General features: G+C 40.3%; 2 protein-coding genes across 6 annotated transcripts in view; one reads left to right on the top strand and one right to left on the bottom strand.

Moving 5' to 3' along the window:
• The first annotated feature begins 3251 nt into the window (after positions 1-3251).
• Positions 3252-5299, top strand: insl5a (insulin-like 5a). Its single transcript, XM_034147586.1, has 2 exons — positions 3252-3497; positions 4649-5299. The coding sequence occupies exons 1-2, from the start codon at positions 3326-3328 to the stop codon at positions 4801-4803; spliced, it is 327 nt and encodes a 108-aa protein (XP_034003477.1). The 5' UTR covers positions 3252-3325; the 3' UTR covers positions 4804-5299.
• Positions 5300-5950: 651 nt separating this feature from the next.
• The window catches only part of sgip1a (SH3GL interacting endocytic adaptor 1a), a 59468-nt gene continuing 44015 nt past the window's right edge, over positions 5951-21403 (bottom strand). For all 5 annotated transcript variants that reach the window (XM_034146889.1, XM_034146890.1, XM_034146887.1 and 2 more), the window contains 11 exons: positions 20399-21160; positions 19298-19419; positions 19026-19179; positions 15136-15195; positions 14014-14125; positions 13327-13482; positions 11401-11536; positions 11066-11268; positions 10805-10869; positions 10184-10348; positions 5951-9552 (listed from right to left, as the gene is read on the bottom strand). In XM_034146889.1, the coding sequence (XP_034002780.1) occupies positions 9530-9552; positions 10184-10348; positions 10805-10869; positions 11066-11268; positions 11401-11536; positions 13327-13482; positions 14014-14125; positions 15136-15195; positions 19026-19179; positions 19298-19419; positions 20399-21160 (1958 nt within the window). In that variant the 3' untranslated portion in view covers positions 5951-9529. The remainder of the gene's footprint in view (positions 9553-10183; positions 10349-10804; positions 10870-11065; positions 11269-11400; positions 11537-13326; positions 13483-14013; positions 14126-15135; positions 15196-19025; positions 19180-19297; positions 19420-20398; positions 21161-21403) is intronic.

The raw sequence follows: 21403 nt of genomic DNA, 5'->3' as shown, positions 1-21403 counted from the left end.
AACATAACATCAAATAAATAGGTTTCTCCTTCTTGTCAAGTCTAGCTATATGAGGCTGCATTGATTTAGAGCCACTGTGTCACATGACATGGAAGCTATTGAAAATAAATTCAAGTATGAAGTGTAATAATACAATGACTCACTAATTTGAATCCACTGGTGCCTGACACATCATAAAGGTATGCCACATAGACAAATTATTCCAGGGCAAGATGGCACAGAGGTATTAAAAATAACAACAGATTTGTGGAAATGATGGTCCCTAACTGAAACCCCAGAGGTCGCAGTTCAATCCAGAGCAAATGGCTGTCAAATTTCAAACCCAAAACAAAATTCACCGTCACAAATCAGCTTTAGACAGACACTTGTATGGAAGAGGGCAATAAGGTCAAACTGAGGAAATAATATGCGATTGCATTATTAATGTTATTTGAAACAAAATGAGTATGCTATGATAATTAAAGACAAAGTGAAGAATACATTCAACTTTTAGAGTTTTGAGCTTTGGTAGATCGTTGTTATTGAACATACTACAATTACAATCATGTAATCTTTACCTTTTGTTGACATTATACTGTACTGCAATCTGTTTTAGTGCACTTTAACTGGCTTTATAGCATTTTATGTGAGTCAATGACACACGGATACCTGATGGCCAGCTCACACAGCAAACAGAATTTCTCAGGTCGCAGGTTACAGATCGATTAAAGGCACGCACGCACGCACGCACGCACGCACGCACGCACGCACGCACGCACGCACGCACGCACGCACGCACGCACGCACGCACGCACACACACACACACACACACACACACACACACACACACAATTAGGATTGTTCCTGTTCCATCCATTTAACTCGAGGCTTTTGTTGTAAGATTTGGTTCTAAGAGAAATGGGCGACTGATTGTCTCCTTCAGAATCTCATTAGGGTGGATCTTATCTGCAAATAACTAATTTGCCTGTTTGGATTTTAGAGTAAATATAACATTTTTACTGTTATAAATACTTATTTCAAGGTTTGGAAATGCAATTAAAAAATATATAGATGTGATTTTAAAAATCAGTACAATAAAAAAACTAACAAAAAGTTTAGTTTCACAATGAAGTGAGTTTTGCGAATGATACTTCAGTTAAATCATTCATAGAACATATTTTGACAAAATTAATCAGGTTCTTATTAATGATATCATTTGAATACCAGAAATGCTCTGTTTAGTTTCCTTGATAGAACATTCACCATTGTTTATTATAAATACTATTATATTTGCATCTTAAGCACCAGGAACGTTGCTTTGACTTGGTAATATTAAGGATATTATAAACCACACATACATATGTATTTCTCTCAGACTGAATTTTGATCCGAACCCTTTGTTGTTGATTATGGCAGCTGGGCATCCCCATCCCCCATTCAACAAATGTCTTAAACTGCACTTCAGTTAGATCTTCATAAACGTGTGTACAATAAGACATTCAACCCCTTCCCTGGAAATCTTCATGTTTCAAAACTGAATACTGTAAACATGTAGGAGTTTTGTAATTAAATAAAAGACAACAACTACCCACGGTAATGGGAGGGAATCTTTTTCTTTACTCCAGCTGCTGATCAGTTTGCTAAAACCAAGTTTCTGTTATGTCAAATTGCATAAAACACTCTTCAAAACCACGCATTTGACTCAAGGCACAACATCAGCAATCAAAGCTATAGCGTTTATTTAAAGAGTACCAGAAGCACTTGTTTACAGGTTGTTAGTTTGACATTATGTCAGTCAGCCTGCTGATTCCACATCATTTAGGGTTTTTAAGGTCATTTTCTTCACCTCTCTTTTAGTCCGTCATTGAGGACAGTCAGACAAACCTGAGTTTGAATGAGAAGCTCTCATTACAGCTATTAATGCACATCAGATACAAAAAATACAGACTTAATACCCCAGATCCAAATGTAAATACAATTTTCTTTGTTCCAGCCTCTTTTTGAGGTACTTCTGAGAAACCTTACAGAAAACTGGGAGCCAGAGCAACATAAAAAAAAGACAGACAGCATCTTAGTCTAAATTAATAAACCTGTGTCTGCTGATTCTGCATGATAACCTCACCTAAAAAAAAATCCCAAATCAAAGTCCACTTTTGCAGAGATTTTAAACGTATCACAGAGTCTTCATCAATGTAGAAGCTGCTGCTCCATTTCAGTATAAGAACATGATGTTCACTGACCCATTACCCTCGCATTGGTTTTTCCAATTTAACAATGGCTGAATCAACAAATTATATTGTGCAAAGTTCAGTCAGTTATCTTATGACCCATTTCACCTTTCAGTAATCCATTGTTAAAGAGTTAGAATAGTGTAATTAATGCTACAGATCTCTAACTCATTGATTTAACTCTCAGCCTTATCCCAGAAAAATGCATATTGTGTTATTTGTGTTACTTCTTATGAAGTTTAGTTAAGCTCCATTCATCTGCTTGGCATTTAAATCTACATATTTTTCTTTCCAATTTAAAACAACAATGACAAGATTTCAAATAACTTCTAATGTTTAAAGCAATCCATTTTATTATCTATTTCAGAAAATGTGGTCTATTCTATTATTAATTTGTGGTTTTCTACTACCATAGGGACAACCAAACAGCCAACTGAACATAACATCATTTCATTGACATCCTAAGTGGGACCTTCACCGTTAATGATCAAAATGAAATGTCCTGCTGAGTATCACACCGTGCCATCAGCAGCACCGTAATGACCCTCATGATGGGACTGTCAACATTGACTTTTATCCTCTCATATGGACCCAAACTGCTGTAAAGACAAAGACGACGGGCCATCGAATGTTGTAAACAGATGAAACACCTGTTTGGGAATCACTTTGCATGACTTAATTAGCCTTACAGTGCAGTCGGTGCAATCGCAGCCTTACATCACATAATCACAGAGGAGGCAGCAATCATCTAATGTGATAGTCAGTTGAAGGTTGTAAAAGGCTAATGCTCCTCTCTCTGTCATCGATGATTGACATTGGTGGAGATGACCGGAAACATAAACGGACTTGATTGTCATGACAGAGTCAAGTGTGTGTGTGTGTGTGTGTGTGTGTGTGTGTGTGTGTGTGTGTGTGTGTGTGTGTGTGTGGTGATTGGGATGGGCCAGTAGGAGGGAGGAAGTGGAGAGATGCTGAGACTAATGAACTGAAAGGTGGACAGTATATAAAACAAGGAGATGCAGGCATTGGACCAAGAAAGAAGGCTCAAGGCGAGATAAAGGAGCAGCTAAACAGACCGGACCCCTAAAGAGAAAACCTCCTCTGTCAGTTATCCAGCATGCGTGCTCTGGGGGTTTTGCCTCTGCTGTTGTGTGCAGCGGTGTGTGTGCTCCAGGTGAGAGCTGAGGTGAAGGCGGTGAAGCTGTGCGGACGAGAGTTCCTGAGGGCCGTCGTTTACACCTGCGGAGGCTCCCGTTGGAGGAGATTCCTCAGTGACTCAGACATGGATGGTGAGACAACCTCTTTTTTTCTCAAAACAGACAGTGTTAGTGGTCGGTGCTGAAGACAAATCTAACATTTTAGTTTGGTTTAGACACAGACAAGGATGAATAAGGCAGAAAAACCTTTAACTTGTTGTTCTTCTGTGTACATTTGGCCTTAAAAAGCGTCAGAAATGTTGAAGTCTGTCTTAAAATAATACCCTGCTGTCTATGAATATGGGGACAGGTTTTGCTGGCAGTAAGGCAAGGCAAGGCAAGTTTATTTATATAGCACTTTTCTGTACGCGACAATTCAAAGTGCTTTACAAAACAAATTAATGCAGCATTTATGCTGATCATTATAGGGTCCTTTCGTCATACGCTTTAAATGTTAACGATAGGGAACAACATCTGCAATCCTCCCTCAATGCAAACATGTATTGAGCCATTTATCTGAATGTTTGAGGATACAGCTGTTTGAGATTCACACATTTAGCTAAAGTTAAAACTTCATTTCATTCAAAGCTTTTTAAGTTATGAATTTTGCTGTGACTCTACTTCATATACTGTATACTGTAAATATCACCCTAATAATAATCTCTTATGTTGTAAGAGGCCTCTCGGTCTTTGAAAGTAACCAATAATATCCTAAAATCAATGCAAAAAAAGATAGTCATTGTAAGGAGCATGTACAATGTATAGCCTACTATTAATTCCGAGGCTGCCGAGCAGTGGGTGTGCAGACAGACAGGTGCCCCAGCGCAGAGACATCGCCTGCTGTTTTACCTTATTAGTGATGAGGATTCCACATATCATGATTACACACAGTGTGTTCCCCGGCAGCAGCCTCTAACTCTCTCCTTAATGCCCGTCACACACAAACCCTGTTAGCCTATCAGTCGTGCTGATTAGAAAGAGTAAAGTGACACTGGAGAAGACAAATGGCATGGAGCTAATCTGTGCAGTCATTTAGAGTTTCCTTATTTAATGGGAACATAGACCTTAATTACATAAGACTGATCTGAAAACAGTCCGACGTCTATCATTATGTGCTTAAGTGTGATACTTGGAAAACTGACATTTGCAGAGGATGAGGATAAGTGTGAACCTGGTTATCAGACTGCATTTCCACAATGTGTTTTACGTCAAGCTGTTTCTTTACCACCTGTTGTGTTTTGTAGTTCCAGGTTTGCCCACAGGGGAGCAGAGCAGTTTGGAGAGGCTGACCAGAAGCATCCCGGGCTCCGAGTTCTCCAGACGGGACATGAACAACGTGCTGACCAGCGTGTGCTGCCAGGTGGGCTGCAGGAAGAGCGACCTCACCTTCCTCTGCTGAGGCCAACCCCCCTCTCCTCTTTCTCTCCAAAGGACTCTGCTCTTTACCATCTCACCTTAGAAAACCAATCAAAGTACTGATGTATAAACAACATGATCACTGTACTGTATGTACAATAATGCTTATAATTCTAATTGCTTATGATATTTTCTCTGAGATATTAGAACTTGTAAGGTTTGTTGATGTGAATGTGGAGCAAATCTGTTAACATGTCTCTGAACCTGAGCTGGAAGATATGTGTAACCATAAAACTATATATTCATTAAAATATAATTGAAACTACTGTATGAGAATTAGGAAACTATGTTAAGGTTAGTGCACTCAGGGACTATATTACTTCCCCCTCAGAGAGGACAGATATTAAGTCTGGGTTTGTGTCCCGTATGTCACCACAGGGTTGCAGGTTTATAAAATGTCCATCTCTGCTTTAAAATTTATATTGTAAGTAAACTTGCACTTTATTCTATCATTTCGCTTTTTGGTCAAATAAATGTTATTGCATGCTTACATTTTCATCTTTTTAAAATTGCAGTTTTGAGCACTACATACGACGAGTCAATATGATCGTCATAACATCAACATGTGACAGAAAATTCAAAATGGCAATGCTCACTTGGCAGTGTTAAAGGCAGGATAATGTTTACCATTTTCAGCATCCTAGTACAGTATGTTAGCACGCTTTGTTTACAAATAGCATTTAACACAAAGGCTGATGTGAATGTCAGTAGTTTTGCAGGTAATTGGTCCTAAACCAAAGGACTGGACAAATATCAATCAAGGAAAGTATCATGCATTTACCAGATATTGTGGGAATCCATTCACAGATCATTGATACAAGAGACGCTGTCATACATCACCGGCAATTCCTTGGAACTACACGTCAGTACAATCATTGAGCTAATGTTTTCACTAGTGAACATTTTGACTTGCTGGTCAAGCTAAATACACGTTCAGGGGGGTCACTTAAGTCAGCAGGACTTATCATTTAGGGACCATGAACTTCTAGACAAAATTTGCAATCTAAACACAAGTTGTTCTGATATTTTAGTCTGGACTAAAGTTGTTGTAAACAAAGCCGTCTCTAGGTGCTCCTATGTATTTTTGTATCTATTCATAGGAAATACAAAATAATACAAATAGGCAGACATCCAGTTATATCTTTTATTGGTTTTGGAAAGAAGCAAACTAAGTTTCTCAGTTGATCTTAGCATTGTTATGTACTGTACAAACAGCTTGCACATGTGTTTGAGGTTAACGGTACAGAACCAAAAAGCATTCTGGCTTATAGCACACATAAACACACTCCCTGCTCTCTTCTCAACATTAATACAGGTAACCGACACTCAGCACAACACGTCATTTCAGTACTATCTATCATCATAGATGCCCCACCTTTCACTGCATGCTAGGCATGCAACAATGAATTACTGCAGGAAGAATTCACCACAGAGATGAAGAACTGGAAAAGACTGTTGAAATTCTTTAACTAGATGAATTGTCTGGCAACCAACAGACAGAGTGAGTTTAGTACTGCAACACGACTTTCAAGTTGAAAGACATGTTGCCTGTAGTGTAGTGGTTTTTTAAAACAAATTCATGATGGGAGATGTGCGGTGGGTCTCTGTAGATAATGCTGTAGTGACTGTTGCACTGATGCTTCAAAATACACACAGATAGTTACAGCTTCCTGTCAGGCATGTGGATCCATCCAGTTCATTAGAGGAAGGACTGACATGACTGAGAGAAAAATGTTAATAACCCAATGTGGGAGCTAAATGGCACCAATCATCATCACCGTGCATCGATTGACTAAAATGCAACCAGACAAAAATCTGAAAATACACAGTACTATTTTAGACCGAGTCCAAACAGGAATAAAACATTACATATTTTAACTGCACAGCCCAAAGGTGATGTTTTTATTAGCTAAAAAACTACATATATTTTAAAACTATGTCTGATTAAAGTACTCTATCATTTTAAAGGAATATTGACATGTTGCTTATACAGTAGTCCTTTTTTCTAAATTCAGCCTAACATGCTTGTATGACGGCTCTGGAAGGACCATGATTGGTTGCATTTAGCAGGATGCCGACACACAGTACAGTACGGAGCTCTTCGGCTACACTTCACACACACTTTTTGTTCTTCGTGTTGAGTGTCAGAGCATTCAGGAAGTTCAACATCATCAACACAGTGTTTATTACACATTAAACAATATAATATTTTTTCATTTTTATCCGTTTTAAAAATATTCAGCTTATTCTCCTTAACAGAGGACTGACTGTCCGGGGTACACACACATAAAATACAAAAAAAAGCATTTTGGTCAACTTAACCTCACACCACAACCTCATTCAACTCATGTCATCTCACAGAGACCATTACGAATATGCAAAATAAAGCCATGGATTTAAGCGCTGGTTGGATGATCGGGGTTTTGCTCATGATATAATCAGGAGTTTGGGTATCACTGAGGGGAATGGAAACAGGTCAGAACTGTGGTCAAAGTTAGGGAATAATTGAATAGGTAGATGTGGGAACTGTTGCATTTATACAAAACCATTTTCAGATGAATTTGGCTTAATACTAACACAAACAAGCTGGTCCCAGTTGACAAATCCTGTTCCAGAAGTGGCACCAGTCACCAAACCTCATCACTGCTGCAGAGGAACTCTCATTGCTTTTGTTATTATTGTCTCGACCATATAAAAAGGAAAAGTTCAACATTTGGGAAATATGAGAATGTTAAATGTTAAGCTGGAGCCATGAGACGATTAGCTTAGCTTGGCTTAGCATAAAGACTGGACACAGGGAGAAACAGTTAGCTAGGCTCTGTCAAATGTAAACCACAGAGTCTACAGAGTTAGCTTGAGCTAAATGCTAACTCTCTCTTTCACACAATTACAATGCTAAACTGATGATGTTTAGCAGATATAATATTTACCAGTTTCCCCTTCTTAGTTTAGCATGTTAACATGCTAACATTAGCAAAGTTGCCCACATTACAAAGTTCAGCTGAGGCTGACGGAAATGCCATTAGCGTTTTCATAAACCAAAAATAATGGACCAGTAGTATTTCACCAAAGTTAAGAAATGTCTAAAGTCAACATATTTAACATGTTTTTATCTTGTTAAACCTGTTAAATCGCTTCTTTATGCTAAGCTTAACGTCACCTAGCTCCAGCCTCATGTTGAACAAACAAACATAGGCTAAGTGGTATAGATCATCTTTTATAACTCTCGAAAAAGAAAGCAAGTATTTCCCCAAATGTCAAATTCATTGTTTAAAGGGTGGACCTTGCTAATGGGATAACTAACTCTACATTAACACTGCTTTCACAAAGCATAACACAGCATCCAGGAAGATATTTATCTTTTTCTTTAAATTACCCCCCCTCACCCATATATAGCTCAAATCTTCTGTTGCACTTGAGTTAAAAAATTATATCTGAAATCAATTCAAAAATTATACCTTATACTGTACACAGGTTACCCAACTACACAGATAACAAAAAAAAGAGAAATATTTATACCTTTAAAGGTTCTGAGTCGTGTGATACCATTCAACTTCTATTCTTATACAGAATCACATGTTTTATACAACAAATCATCGTCATCAATAAATAAAAATAGAATGCTGTCATGTACTCTGGAGTCTATCACTGCTGCCCTGGGAACAACAGAAAGGCTATCGGACAATACGAGGAGAACACCAAACGCCCTTTAAGATATATATTATTGATTTAAAATGACACTTTATACACATCTTTTTTTCTGACGGAAAAACAGATTTTTCTTATTTTGCAACCAGTAAATTGATTGATCATTGCAGCTGCCTAACTAACTAAAAGCGTCTCCACGTCTGTGTTTTCAAGCAAAAATAAAATTAACAGTTTGATTGACTGATCAGTGCATTTATATAAAAAAAAAGGATGAGATCCAAAGTCATGTGACCCTGTAGTACCAGTAGGTGATGCATGAAAAATCTAGTTTAGTTTTTGTAGTTACTTGATTCCGTTTCAAGCACTGACAAAAACATTTGTTTCCTCTAATTGCTCTTGACAACCTGTCGAGATGCACCCGCAGTTGCATTTACTTGCTGGCCAAACAGCTGCAGTCAGGGCGAGACAGTGAGGACAACTGTCTCAGGCGTCCATCTCAGACTCTGACAGGAGGATTATTTAAATAGCGGCTTTTTCTACCTATTAATGAAGTTGTATAGCTTTCTTCATATCGTCTTGTGTTAGAGGCTGAGGTGTGTCTCTGACTGCAAAGATCTTATTTAAGGGTATTTTTAAGAGCCAAATCTTCCTGGACTCTGGACAACAAACAGCTTGTCACCCAGAGTTCAAATCTGGCTGAAACTCTTCTGTCAGGCAGCTGCAGTGAAACTTAAAAACAACACCACCACCACCACACATTGACCGCAGGGGGATGGAGACAGAGGCACAAACTTCAGAGGGAGGAAGAACCCAGGTGTCTCACTGCAGCAATACAGATGTTATGAAATGAATACAAACACAATAATTACATGACCTAAAACAGTTTCCACGATGCTATATGCAAGTTATACAATACTGCTGGGTAGGCTGCGGTTTGTCATGTGGGTTCAGTAAAGGTCAACGGGAAGTCTGGTCTGGTGTCGGTCTGTCCTCTGTCCTCGGAGTCAGCCTCAGGCCACTTTCATTGTTTTGTTCAACAGTGCTGTTGTCAGGAGCATGGGTTAGTTGTCGGCAAGGTATTTTCCTGAAACGCAGGAAAGAAAGTTTAAGCTTTCACATTAGAGTCTGAGCGGATCTTTGACAGGAAATTGGTAACTGCAGAGAAGAGCTGCAACTATAAATACATAATACAAAAAATCAATTGATACAAATATTATAATTGGCTACTACAATTCATTCCAAATTGGCAGGACATTTTTTTTTTTCCTCTCAAGAAGGGAGAATTCCTACATCACCAGATTTCCAATGGAGATATCAAAAGATTTACTTGCAAAGATAATATCAAAATAAGAACGTATTATCTACCCTTGAAGAAAGTATCCTATACTTCAAATTTGCAATTTAACAGAGAAAACAAAATGTTTAGGCAAACGTTTTAATATAAATAAAATATTAAAAACAATTAATTTTAATTGTAACTGATGAAAAATCTGACTAGTATTCTTAGAAATAATTCATAATAATATTTGGCACCAAACAGTGGCAGTTATTTTTTCTAACTATATCATAAGAATAATTGACGAGATAAGCATGGTAAGCTATTAAAACTTCAGTGAAAGCTCATTAAAGTTGATCTAATGGAGTTGACATTAGTGACAATAATAATAATTACTGTTTGTTTTGGAAAACTTTTTGAGCTCAAACGCTGTACTGACCTGCGGCAAACCTCTTCTTGATGAGAGAGAAGCGGTACCCCGGCCCGGCCAGCTCGATGTCGCAGCCCGACAGGATGCTGCCCTCGCTGGTGAACTGCACCGCCAGGGGAGCCGGTTTACTGGGGCCCTCTGTTAGCTGGAAGCGCGCCAACAACGATCCCACACCTGAGGGAAGAGCGCCAAAAAGTCAGACAATTGTAAATCAGGCAGTTTGGTGAAGTTGTTGTAGCACCATTTTTAGACACAAGGGGGCATTGTTTACGTTTGGCAGAGCTGAGAACCACAATTGGGCCCCATCTCTTCCTGAGGAGTATCATGTACTACACTTTATTCCTGCAACCTGCTTAGCTGCACCAATGACTCTTAATCAGGTTCTGAGTTTAAAACAACATGCCTGTCACAACTTACATTTACACAAGCCTTTTCCTGGGGCCTTTTATTTCTGTATTTCTTTCTTTAAACACACAGGGCTACCTCCAAATACTGATGCAATCCTTTCTCTGCTGATGCAATCTGATTTGCTGGATACAAAAATAAAAACAGGACTCTCACCTCGGGCAAAAAGGCCATTTTCTCTCTATCAATATTACTAAATGCTAAATGTTATCATTCTGTACATACCTCCGTTTTCAGATTTCTGTGAGATTTCAGGAATTTTCCAATGGATTCTTTTCTGCTCCGCGTTCCTGTCAAGGTTACAAGACGACAAAAAACACATTAAAGATTGTGAGTCATTTATATTCAAACGATTTAAAAGTTTACTTTCAACTACTTTCAAAACCTGGTGTAATTGTTTCTGTGATATATACAGTTTATTATCTTACTGCATGCTGCCCGGTAATATATACGGTACTCAACACTATAACAAAGTTTAGGCTATACCATGCAGCAGGGGGTAAGACAGCCTGTAGTTTTGACACCCCTCCATCGACAGGGACCAGGAACTGGACGTTGTTTAGGGCCATGGGCGTCGTCATGTTCTCCTTGTTGTATTTGTAGTCTATCCTCAGGTCAGTGCTGGCGGGCTCACATCTCCAGCTCACCGCTAGATTCAGAGGGATCGACTGCAGCCCCTCCGTTGACACCTGCACACGGAAAGGAAACATTTAGGGATACCAACAAAATGTCGCATTGTTTTTCGAAAGTTCATTTAAGCAGCAACACAAGAAATCATTAAGCTTAGTGATATAGGTAGTCAAGATATTGGGTTACATCACCTGATACTTGAGCATGTCCACGTTGTAGTATGTCGCCTGAGGCTTCTGCTCTGCCACCTTCTTTAGATGGGATATCAGGTTTGGCATGTTCACCCAGAAGTCCTTGGCATCAGCCTTGGCTTGAGTGGTGGTGTCGCTGGTGGGGAGGCATGAGGAGAATTACAATCAAAACACATTTTATATGTACTGGTGATTTGTGAAACATGAAGAATTAGCTGTCTCTTTATGAGGATAATGTATGTGGCGCCTAGTGTCTTTGTTTTAAAGGGAGGTTTGACTCAAACTTAAATGTGCAGTAATGACTTCGATGTTGCACTTCTTTTTCCACAATTAACCACAAGAGGGCCTTATTTACAAGGCTTTACATAGACTATTTAGCATTTAAGGTACTATAAAAGACATCTTGCTAAAAAGAGTGAAAGAAAATATTTTAATAACAAGATGCTGTGAAATATTCTTTTTAAAGTGGACCTATCATGCTATATTTGAATAATATAGTGTAGGACCATACCTATATAAGGCATATTTATACTTTTTTTTTTTCAAAATACCAAACAGATGCATTTTAGCCATGCCTCATTTTGCTCAATTTGACCATTTCTAGCTCTGTTTTTGCAAGGGCTGATTCTGTGAGAACAGCACCACCTTACAGGCCTGGCATATGTACTACAGCGTCTCCAGCGCTTTTGAACGGCAATGGCCGTGGCTGTCTCCTCCTGATTGGTGGAGTTGGCCCAATAGCCGTAGCGCCACTGTCCTGACGTCATAGACAGTGTTCAAATCTGGATCAGTTTTTATCAGATCCGTTGCAGCCCTTTTTTTAGAGATTTGGGTATGGAGGAAAATAGAGAGGGTTGTGTTTTCTGACACTTGGTGAGTTCCCTGGAACCCCGGGGACACATATTCATGTATAAAAGACGTACAAAAGTGCATTTTGCATGATAGGTCCCCTTTAAGGAATCATATGTAACAGCAATAGTTATTCCCCCATGAGGAAAAACATTGCTACCCATTAAATGGTGATTTTTGGTTAGCTTGTAGATGTTTCATGAGTTTGATTTGGTCAAGCGACGGTTGAGTTTTTCTGAAAATAGGAACTTCACAATTTATCCCAAAGATGATCGACAAAACAAAACAACCCGATCTCTGTCCAGAGAAGTTAACTCACGATGACTCAAAGTACCGTCATCACAAGTGTCAGAAATGATCTAACGTTTACTCATCCCAGTTAACAATAACAACTCCTCCATATGAGATCATGAATATTTTAACAGCCATTTCTCAGATATTTTGCAGTTAAATCCATTGTTCCAAATACAGAATATGTGCATAACCACATCGGAAGTTTCAAGTTAAAAACATAATTAATATATTGTTGCATGTATATGGTTTTCTTGCAACTTCATGATTTGATCTCCCTTTTCAGTTCCCCCTATTTTAGATCTTGATATGTTAATGTACTGTACAAATGAAGTTTGTTAAGTAGGATTTGTTGTGTAAAAAAAATGACTATGATGATTATGAATAAAGCACAATGAATTGGAAAAAGATATAGCTTATATGGAGTTTGAATATACTTATATTTGCACAGTTGACCCTATCAACTCATTATTTGAAGTTGTTTTGATTACATGATGCAACATGCTCTTTGAGCCGTTATCTCAGATGCTCTTTGGGTGAAATCAATATGACTGAAACCAAATCAAATACTCACACTGCATTTTGTAATTTGTATTAAACGATGGTTTGGTTAAATTATAAACAGTTATGAAAAACTAAAACATTAGTGGGAATTCCAAAGCATTCATACTTCAACGTCATGTGAAGAGAATGCATTAAGAGTTATGTTCACTTCTTTGGAGTTAAAAACTGTATTTATGGTGTGTTTCTGAGAGTGAGGTGGTGAGTTCACAGCGTGGTCTTTACCAGCAGAGGAGCTGGGGGTTAGGCAGCACATGCTCCAGTCGGCTGTAGTTGGTTATGCTGAAGGTTAGCACGGCGGGGGACGGGTTATTGGCAAAGTGCCGCGTGATTCCCGCCGGAAACGACAAAACCATCTCACCTATGATCTTCACAACACACCTGAGGGGCAGAGGAAGACAAGGAGTGTGTTAGAAAGAGAGAAAGAGACAGAAACTCATACACAGTAAACAATTGTTTTTTTGATTCATTTGTTTTTCTTCCTTAAGTTTTAAATCTCCAAAAATGTCACAATGGGACGGTTTCAGTCAAAATTACACAGGCTGTAAAAAAAACAATAGTTTATAGAAATTATTTTATTCCTCTCAACTTGCCTCAGAGCAATTTAAACAGAAACCCTGAGCATGTGCAGTGAGGTCTGAAAAAATGCATTTATATCTGTTTAAATCTAAAGCATTGGGTGGTATGAATAGTTGCTAACTGTAGAAATACTTTTTAGAAATATGAAACAATTAATTACATTATGACCAACTCAGGCATTATCATTCACTGCATAAGCAGAATTAACAAGCTCTTTTCCCGACAGCCACACACAGAAAAGGTCAGGGAAATGGAGATCTAGGTCAGAGAATCCCACTGTCCTCCCTGATGTCAGGATGTGCTGTAAATGTGAGCAGATATTTGTTGACCTACTTGCTGGGGTCAGCTCCTTTAAAGAAGGCGTTGACCGTCTCTGTGAACGCAGCAGCAACAGGAAGAGTGTCCTGAGCCCCCATGGTGAGAGGACTGGGCCCTCTAGAGCAGCCTGAGGGCAACACACACCCATGCACACACATGTTAAAATAGTCTGATTAAGGCAAGACACACACTCAACCATTGTTCATAATTAGCAATTCAATGAACTGAATGAGTTGCTATTTACTGTCATTATCTGGTTGTTATAGCTAAAGTCAGAGCTACGTGAAAAATCTATGTATTTTAGCTTCGACACATAAACATGTATGACTAAAATACATAAGCCAACAGGGGTCAACAGATGAAGAATAGATTCATGTTCCAAATCCCCCAACCAGGACTCTACACTCTTCCTAACCGACAGTGTGCGGATGAAATGAAGAACAAAACCCACTGTGTTCAAACTACCGGGATGAAATGACACCTTAAAAGAGTTTGAAATGAGAACAAATTAGCGTTAGTAAGGTGGCATGAAAACAGCAGGTTAGGTATGAAGAGGATAGCCATTTTCTCTCTGCTCTTTGACTGTGAAGTTGTAGTCAAACAAAATTACTTCAAAATAAGTTATGATTATTTACACAGTACGTTTCACACAGACTTCTATTTGAGTGAGGTAGAAGCTAGATGAGAAAGGGAAGACAGAAGCACACACAGAGAGAGACTGAGAGAGAGATGTGCATGCTTTTTCAAGCATGCCGTTAAAGCTAAATTATTCTGACAAGATCAAAGAAGGTCAGAGAGCCCAAAGATCAGACCAACAACCAAAAGGACAATAGTGACGACAGAGAGATTAGTCAAGTACAGGAAGAACGATGACTTTTTTCGGAAATGAGAGGCAGTCAGCGCAGAGTAAAAAATTAGAATGAACAATGTCAGGAAGAGAAGTAAGATTGCAAGTTGACTGCATATGAGAGAGCCAGGAGTTAGCATGGCATGGGCTAGGGGTGATGAAGGGATTGCAAAGGAGGAAGAGGAAGGACAGGGAAGGGAGGAAGGAAAGACAGGGGAAGGGCAGGGGGCGAAGCTTGCACAAATGAGCCTCAGAAGAGTGTGTGCTGCCCTGGTGAAGAGAAAACTTACCTTCAAAGGTTAAATAAAACTTCCCTCTGTCAAACCATACAAGGGATGGCTGGTCATTCTCTGTGTGGGGTGGAGGGGTGGAGGAAGGAGGGGAGGTGGGGAGAGGAGGAGGGTGGAGGTAGAGGGATGGAAGGGAGGGTTGGGGGTGAGAGGGGGGAGAGGAGAGAAGGACAGTAGCGTGAGTTTTTACATGGTAGGTCTATCACACGTCACAGCTGAGTGAAACGTGGGGGTGGAGGCCGGGGACCACAACGAGGGGCAGAGACAGAGCGTGTGACATCACGGGTGGAGGTTTTCTGTGGGTGCATGCGTGAGGGTCAGGTGGGCACTGCTGGAGGCTGGCAGTGTTACGACTAAATACAATAAGCCTATATCAGAGAGGAAGTCCAGGCTGTCGAAGGGGGAGGGGCAGCCAGGAGTGACAGTTTGGAGGCTGCAGGTTTCAGGAGCAGCAGAAAATGATCTCTCTTCTAGGAAGCACTCGAGTGGCACTACTTTCTTCAGATTGTTCATATTGCGTTGATATATTGAGGCTTGTCTCTCTGTGTCTGACTGTGCTCACATTTACCTCCAGCCCTCTATGATTATGAAACAAATGGAAGCAGACTGTCGTGTCTAAAAACACCCTGCAGGGGGAAGCTATGAGACTGAGACCGGAGAGCAGGGAGAGAGGATCTGTGGTGCACAGGGAGAGATGCTCCGTCCCAATTACAGGGGCTGCATCCTCCAGACAAAACAGATATTTAAATGACTTCTTGCCGCTCTTAAAAATCTTTTTATTTCGTTTTTTTAAAAGCAAGCTGATGTATGGAATTTAGTATATTGTTTCTACATAGGTACATCAGTCTGACAATTTTAGGAAAAGCCTACATTCACAGAATTAAACTGCAAGACAAGCATGACTTTTCATAATCTGCATGAAAAGAATTCAGGGCCATAGGCATAACGTATTAAATATTAAATATTAAAAACTGGCCTTACTGGTGTATTCAAAACTACAGTATCTCTTGTGCAAACACCATTCCAATGATACAAATGAAAGAGTGCTACAGTATACAAAGGAATGGCCATTAGCCAGTACAGCATTATAATATTTAAACTTGCAAATGACTGCAAATATTGACTTAAAAAGTCTAGTATTTGAGCTATTATGGATATACTGGTGGTAAACTCAGATTAGTTCCTCAATTTAGATTTGACAACGTTCAATTTAATACATATTGACACAAATGTGTATGGAAAAAAAGATCTCAATATTAATATATAATAAATGAGGATTTCTATCCAATACATATGAAAAGTACACTCTGGTTCTGCCCTCAAACTAGCCGATCATGATGTTCTGGTTCTACAAATTCAGACTGGGGGATCCAGTCCCTCAACTGCAGTGTGAGTGGAACTATTATGACCAGGGATTGTCTTAAAATACGGCACGATTTCCCAAATAACAAAACAAAAAACCAGGACTCTTCTAAAGTTCAATGTGAGCCTGTACCTCGTATAAGAGCAGGCTTGTTCTAGTCCATACTATTGTTTCCATGCAGGTTCCCAGCGGTGAAGGTGTGTTGTTGAGTGAGTGGACTAACAGAGCTGTTACAGTAGGTGATGAGAGCAGTTTGGTGCCTCACGAAGAAAACAAAAGGGCAGGTGTTCTGAGTGAGAGGGCGGGGCTTTTCAAGTTCTGTTTTTCTTTGGCTTGAGAGTGACAGGTGTGACAGGTGGGTGCCAGGGGTCGAGTGTGGGGGTACACCGAGGCTTTAGTGCTGGTGAGGATTGGGTTGAACTTGAGGCTGTGTCGTGCTACTCCAGCGGTAGAGAGGATGGCATGAATACCAAACAGCTGCTGCCTGTCTAATTCGACCTAATTCTCATGCCAGACTTCAAACGACAGAGCAGCAGCTCTGATCTGACAGTGTGTGTAAGAGTGAGTTTGAGTGTGTGTGTAAGAGAGAGAAAAACAGACAATATGGATCTCGAGGGCCCACATATAAGGAGCTCTTCAGACATGCTCACTGAACACCCAAACACTCAAACACACTCCTGTGGTGCAGACTGAGAGTGAAGGTATGTGGAAGGGTCTGCAATGCACTCTCGAGACTCACACACTCACACACACAATGTGTCGCCAACAGACACAAGGTTGCCATAGTGACATGGCGAGACAGCCACTGGTGCACAGTCATAAAACAGAGAGAAAAGTCTCACGAGGGGGCAGATGGGCAAGGGGAAAGACACTCAAACCTTTTTGTAAAAAGAAAAAGAAAAGTTATGCAACAGATGCAGCTTTCTGTGTCCCAAAAGCTTTCAGTTTTTGGCAGATATCATCATGAACTAACAAGAGAGATATAAGTGAGAATGAAAAAGAGAGAAAGAGGTTACTACTCGATGATTGGCAAATGTGTGGAAGGGTATGAGTCGGAAACAAAATGTAGAAAAATGGTAATATCTCTGAAACGCTATCATGTTTAAACAGAACAGAATGAGCATGTGGCTTGTCCCTACATCTATGATCTAAACCTTAAGTAGACTAGTCAAATCAGTAGGTATACGGATAATGACACATAGATGCTATTTTTATACTCTTCTACATCAAAACAGGCTTTATAAAACTATGCCTGTGAGAACGTGGGAAAAAGACCCAAAACGGAGAATGTGTCAGTGTCCTTATACCGTCACCTTTTGACTGGCATTAATTGAGAAGCACCAAAACACTCGGTGATAGACCTTTACCCTTCTACGTCTAGTGCACTCTGGGTAAAGAGCATCAAAGAGATTCTCCCCCAACCCGTCCCCTTTCCTCTCTCTGAGGGGAGCTTTACTATACCTGCAAACGAATCAAAGTGTCTCTCAAAGGTGGGCAGTTTGTCTACATAAGCATCATCTTCTGACAAGCCAAAGGACAAATAAAGAGACGAACAAACGGCAAAACAAAATACAGAGAGAAAATCAAACCAAGGAAAAAATTACAAAATGTAGAAAATCTGAAAAGCACTGCACACAAACAATTAATTATGTAGAAAACAAACAAAAGGATTAAGCATATTAAACACAAAGAGAGGGAAATGTCAAAATGAAATGAAAAAAATGACTTAAACTGTAATGCAGTCAGTTTAAAATTGTAACTGTTCTGGTGACGTTTACTCCATCGGCTGTGTGGTCTACCAACAAAACCACAATGGATACATTATATTTACATGTAGGGCCATACAAGAGACCGCTGATAACTCTGAGCAGCATGTGTGTTACGGTCTGAATGCACTTAAGCTGTTTACTAATCCTTTGTCTGCCCAATCAGTTATGAAAAAAGCAACCTCCAACAAGGGACTATATTATTTTTTATATAACTGTTGCTGCCTCCAGATTGTCAATTTATTTAATCTTTTATGACTCAGACATGTTAATCTGCCTTAAATTTCCATCAACAACTCTGCACTGCAATGTCTTACAATCCCAAAATATAAAAGGTAGATCAATGAGTGTAAAATTGTGTTAAGCCATTGATTCCTATAATAAAGGTTTATCGAGACTTATAAACAAATTGTTACACCACCCACTCACAATGCTCTTGTAATCTTATTTAAATAAAGTATTTTTCTTTTACATTTATACCAATTTATCTCCAGATAGTAACAGCTGTCATGCATGGGTTATGCCCAGTATAACTGAATTCATCATTCAGTGGATCATAAATGCCAGGAAGCTGTCACCATTTCCAGAAGGAAAAAAATGAATAAATACAAAACTACACGACTCATTCCACACAAACAAGGAAGGACAGGGCCGGTGCATAAAATCAATAATGAACTTTTAATAAAAGACATGGAAGAGTTAAATTCAGCTATCACAGGCGTCAGAAGAGCGCAGACAGTGACCGCTGAGGGAGCACACACCTGACACGGACACGGAGAGCTCTTTACTGACGGTGGGGGTGGTGGCGGCACTCATGGAGTTGGTGGAAGAGATGGAGGAGGTGCTCTCGGCCCGCGCCAACGGGGCGACAGGGGGGGGGCTGGCAGAGTGGACCGGCGGGCTGAATGGACGACTCTGAAGGGAGAAAAAGACCGTAGGAGAAAGACAGATTAAAATACATTTATGTTAATCTTATGCATACCAAAACACTACGTCAACTAGAAGTGAACATATGATCAACTGCAACACCTACTGCATCTCCTATAGTGGGTTTCCCTGGAGGGAGTTTGGGCCGTGAAGAGGGGCGAGGTGGAGGTGGTGGGGGGGTTGGGTTGACTGACGAAGGAGTGGAAGGTCGCACCGGAGAAGAGGAACCTGCAAAACAGAGCAGAGACACATAGAGAGGTATTTATAAACCCTACCGTTCTTTTTAGACGCTTCAACATGGCGGAACCAGTGGAGTACAAATGCAAAATAAATGCTGGGTTGACAGAACCTTTATTACACAGATTATTTCGAAATATTTCTTCATGCATTGCATACAATGTGATGAAAGAGCATAGCAAAGATACAGACTAAGTTTTTATAATATTGTTTAAGAACAGTCAACCTCCTATTTTAGCTGCCTTGAGTTACCTCTCACAATTGACTTTTCCTAAAGCTGCAAACAGACAAAATACATTCTATATCGCTTTCTTTTGAAACACTGGCCAAACTATGATAAATAATTCCCCTTGTTTTTAGATATTTCTCTCACATAATTACGTATAATTAAAATGTACCAGAGAAAACATTTTCTATCCTGCATAATGGAAGGTTTAAATGTTCATAACATTAGTCAGCCACTCTAACAGAGTTACTGTATGTGAAAAAACTAAAAAAGAAATCCACCAGAGTGAAGTCTCATTAAATATGAGTAAGTCAGAATAACAACCTATGCTATGAATTTTGAGGCACAATGGTATGAACATCCAACCCCATCAAAAACATAACCTCTTTTCCAGGGATAAATACAATTGCAGATTTACTTTTCAGTTTAACAACAAAGCAATACTGCAATCAGCTGAAGGCAAACTCAAAGATGGTGTAATGCTGGTGAAACAATCCCTTCTTAACACCAGTCAAAACATCTCTACCTGACTTGATTTGTAGGTATGGATGGTAATTGATAAGAATTGGCTGATGATGACAAAGAAATTCACCATGTGTTGTCATAATTCCAGTTTTATATGTGCCCCTCAAACAAAGTTGTCAATATCTAGGTGTGATTCAGTAAACTATATTTACTTATACAAGCTCCAAATGAACTGTCCTCCATAAACATATATTCTAGTTTGAATCATTGACTGCTCACCGCTATTCGTGCCGCCAGCTCCAGATGTGGGACCCGGTGATGAAACCACTGCTCGATATGTGGGGGGAGGAGGTGGGGGAGGCGTACTCCGACTCCCCTGGTTAGCCTCGGTGGGCGAGGGGACAGTTTCCCCTCCGTCGTCTTTGGGTTGGGTGACTTCTGTGTTCTCGGCCTGCTCCTCTTGAGACAGGACAAGCGACGGTGGGACGGAGCACGCTGCAGGCTGCTCAGTGGGAGGAGTCACGGCTGGAGGGGTGCTAGCTCTGGGAGCAGGGGCTGGTGGGACGCTGGGGGGCGAGTCCAGAGGAGGGGGAGAGGAAGCGGGAGGGGAGGCAATGTCTTTCGGCGGTGCAGGGGGTGGAGAGGTGGCGAGCGTGGGAGGAATCCTGTCTTCAGGTGTGGGAGGACCTGAGCGGACAGGAAGTGCAGCTGGCTCCTCTGTGGGAGGCGGGGAGATTGGGAGAGGGGGTACAGGTTCGTCTTTTGGGGGAGGGGATGCTGGGAGAGGTGGTGCGGGGTCTTCTGGAGGGAGTGGTGATGCCGGTAAAGGTGGGGCAGGAGATTCAGGTGGAGGCGGGGAGGCTGGTTGAGGAGGCGCTGGTTCTTCTGGGAGAGGCCGCTGCTCACTTGATTCTAAACTAAAGCTGACCCACGAGTCACTCGTTTCCTCGCCAGCAGACGAAGGCTGCTCTGGTCCAAAGATGTTGTCTAAGTCCGCTATAGAGGGCTTTCTGGTGGGGGCGTCGGCTTCTATGGACACTTCTGAAACACAGACAACCAGTAACCAATCAAAGGGTTTGTAGAGGACTTTGGCAAGTTTACACAAAAACATATAACATGACACGACAGGGAAAGGTCGAGCCAGAAATGTAAAGAGAAAGAAGCCACTGAGATTATGTTGAATGTTAGCTTTATCCTGCAGTGACAGTGTAGCCATGAAACTAACAAAGTGGTGTATTTGTTTTTATAGTAATTAGGTTTGTACTAGTTTATGTTTTGTAAGGG

Source organism: Trematomus bernacchii, unplaced genomic scaffold (assembly GCF_902827165.1).
Source record: "Trematomus bernacchii unplaced genomic scaffold, fTreBer1.1, whole genome shotgun sequence".
NCBI lineage: Eukaryota > Metazoa > Chordata > Actinopteri > Perciformes > Nototheniidae > Trematomus > Trematomus bernacchii.
The sequence above is the reverse complement of the archived record's forward strand: the minus strand, read 5'-3'. Positions and strand labels throughout refer to the sequence as shown.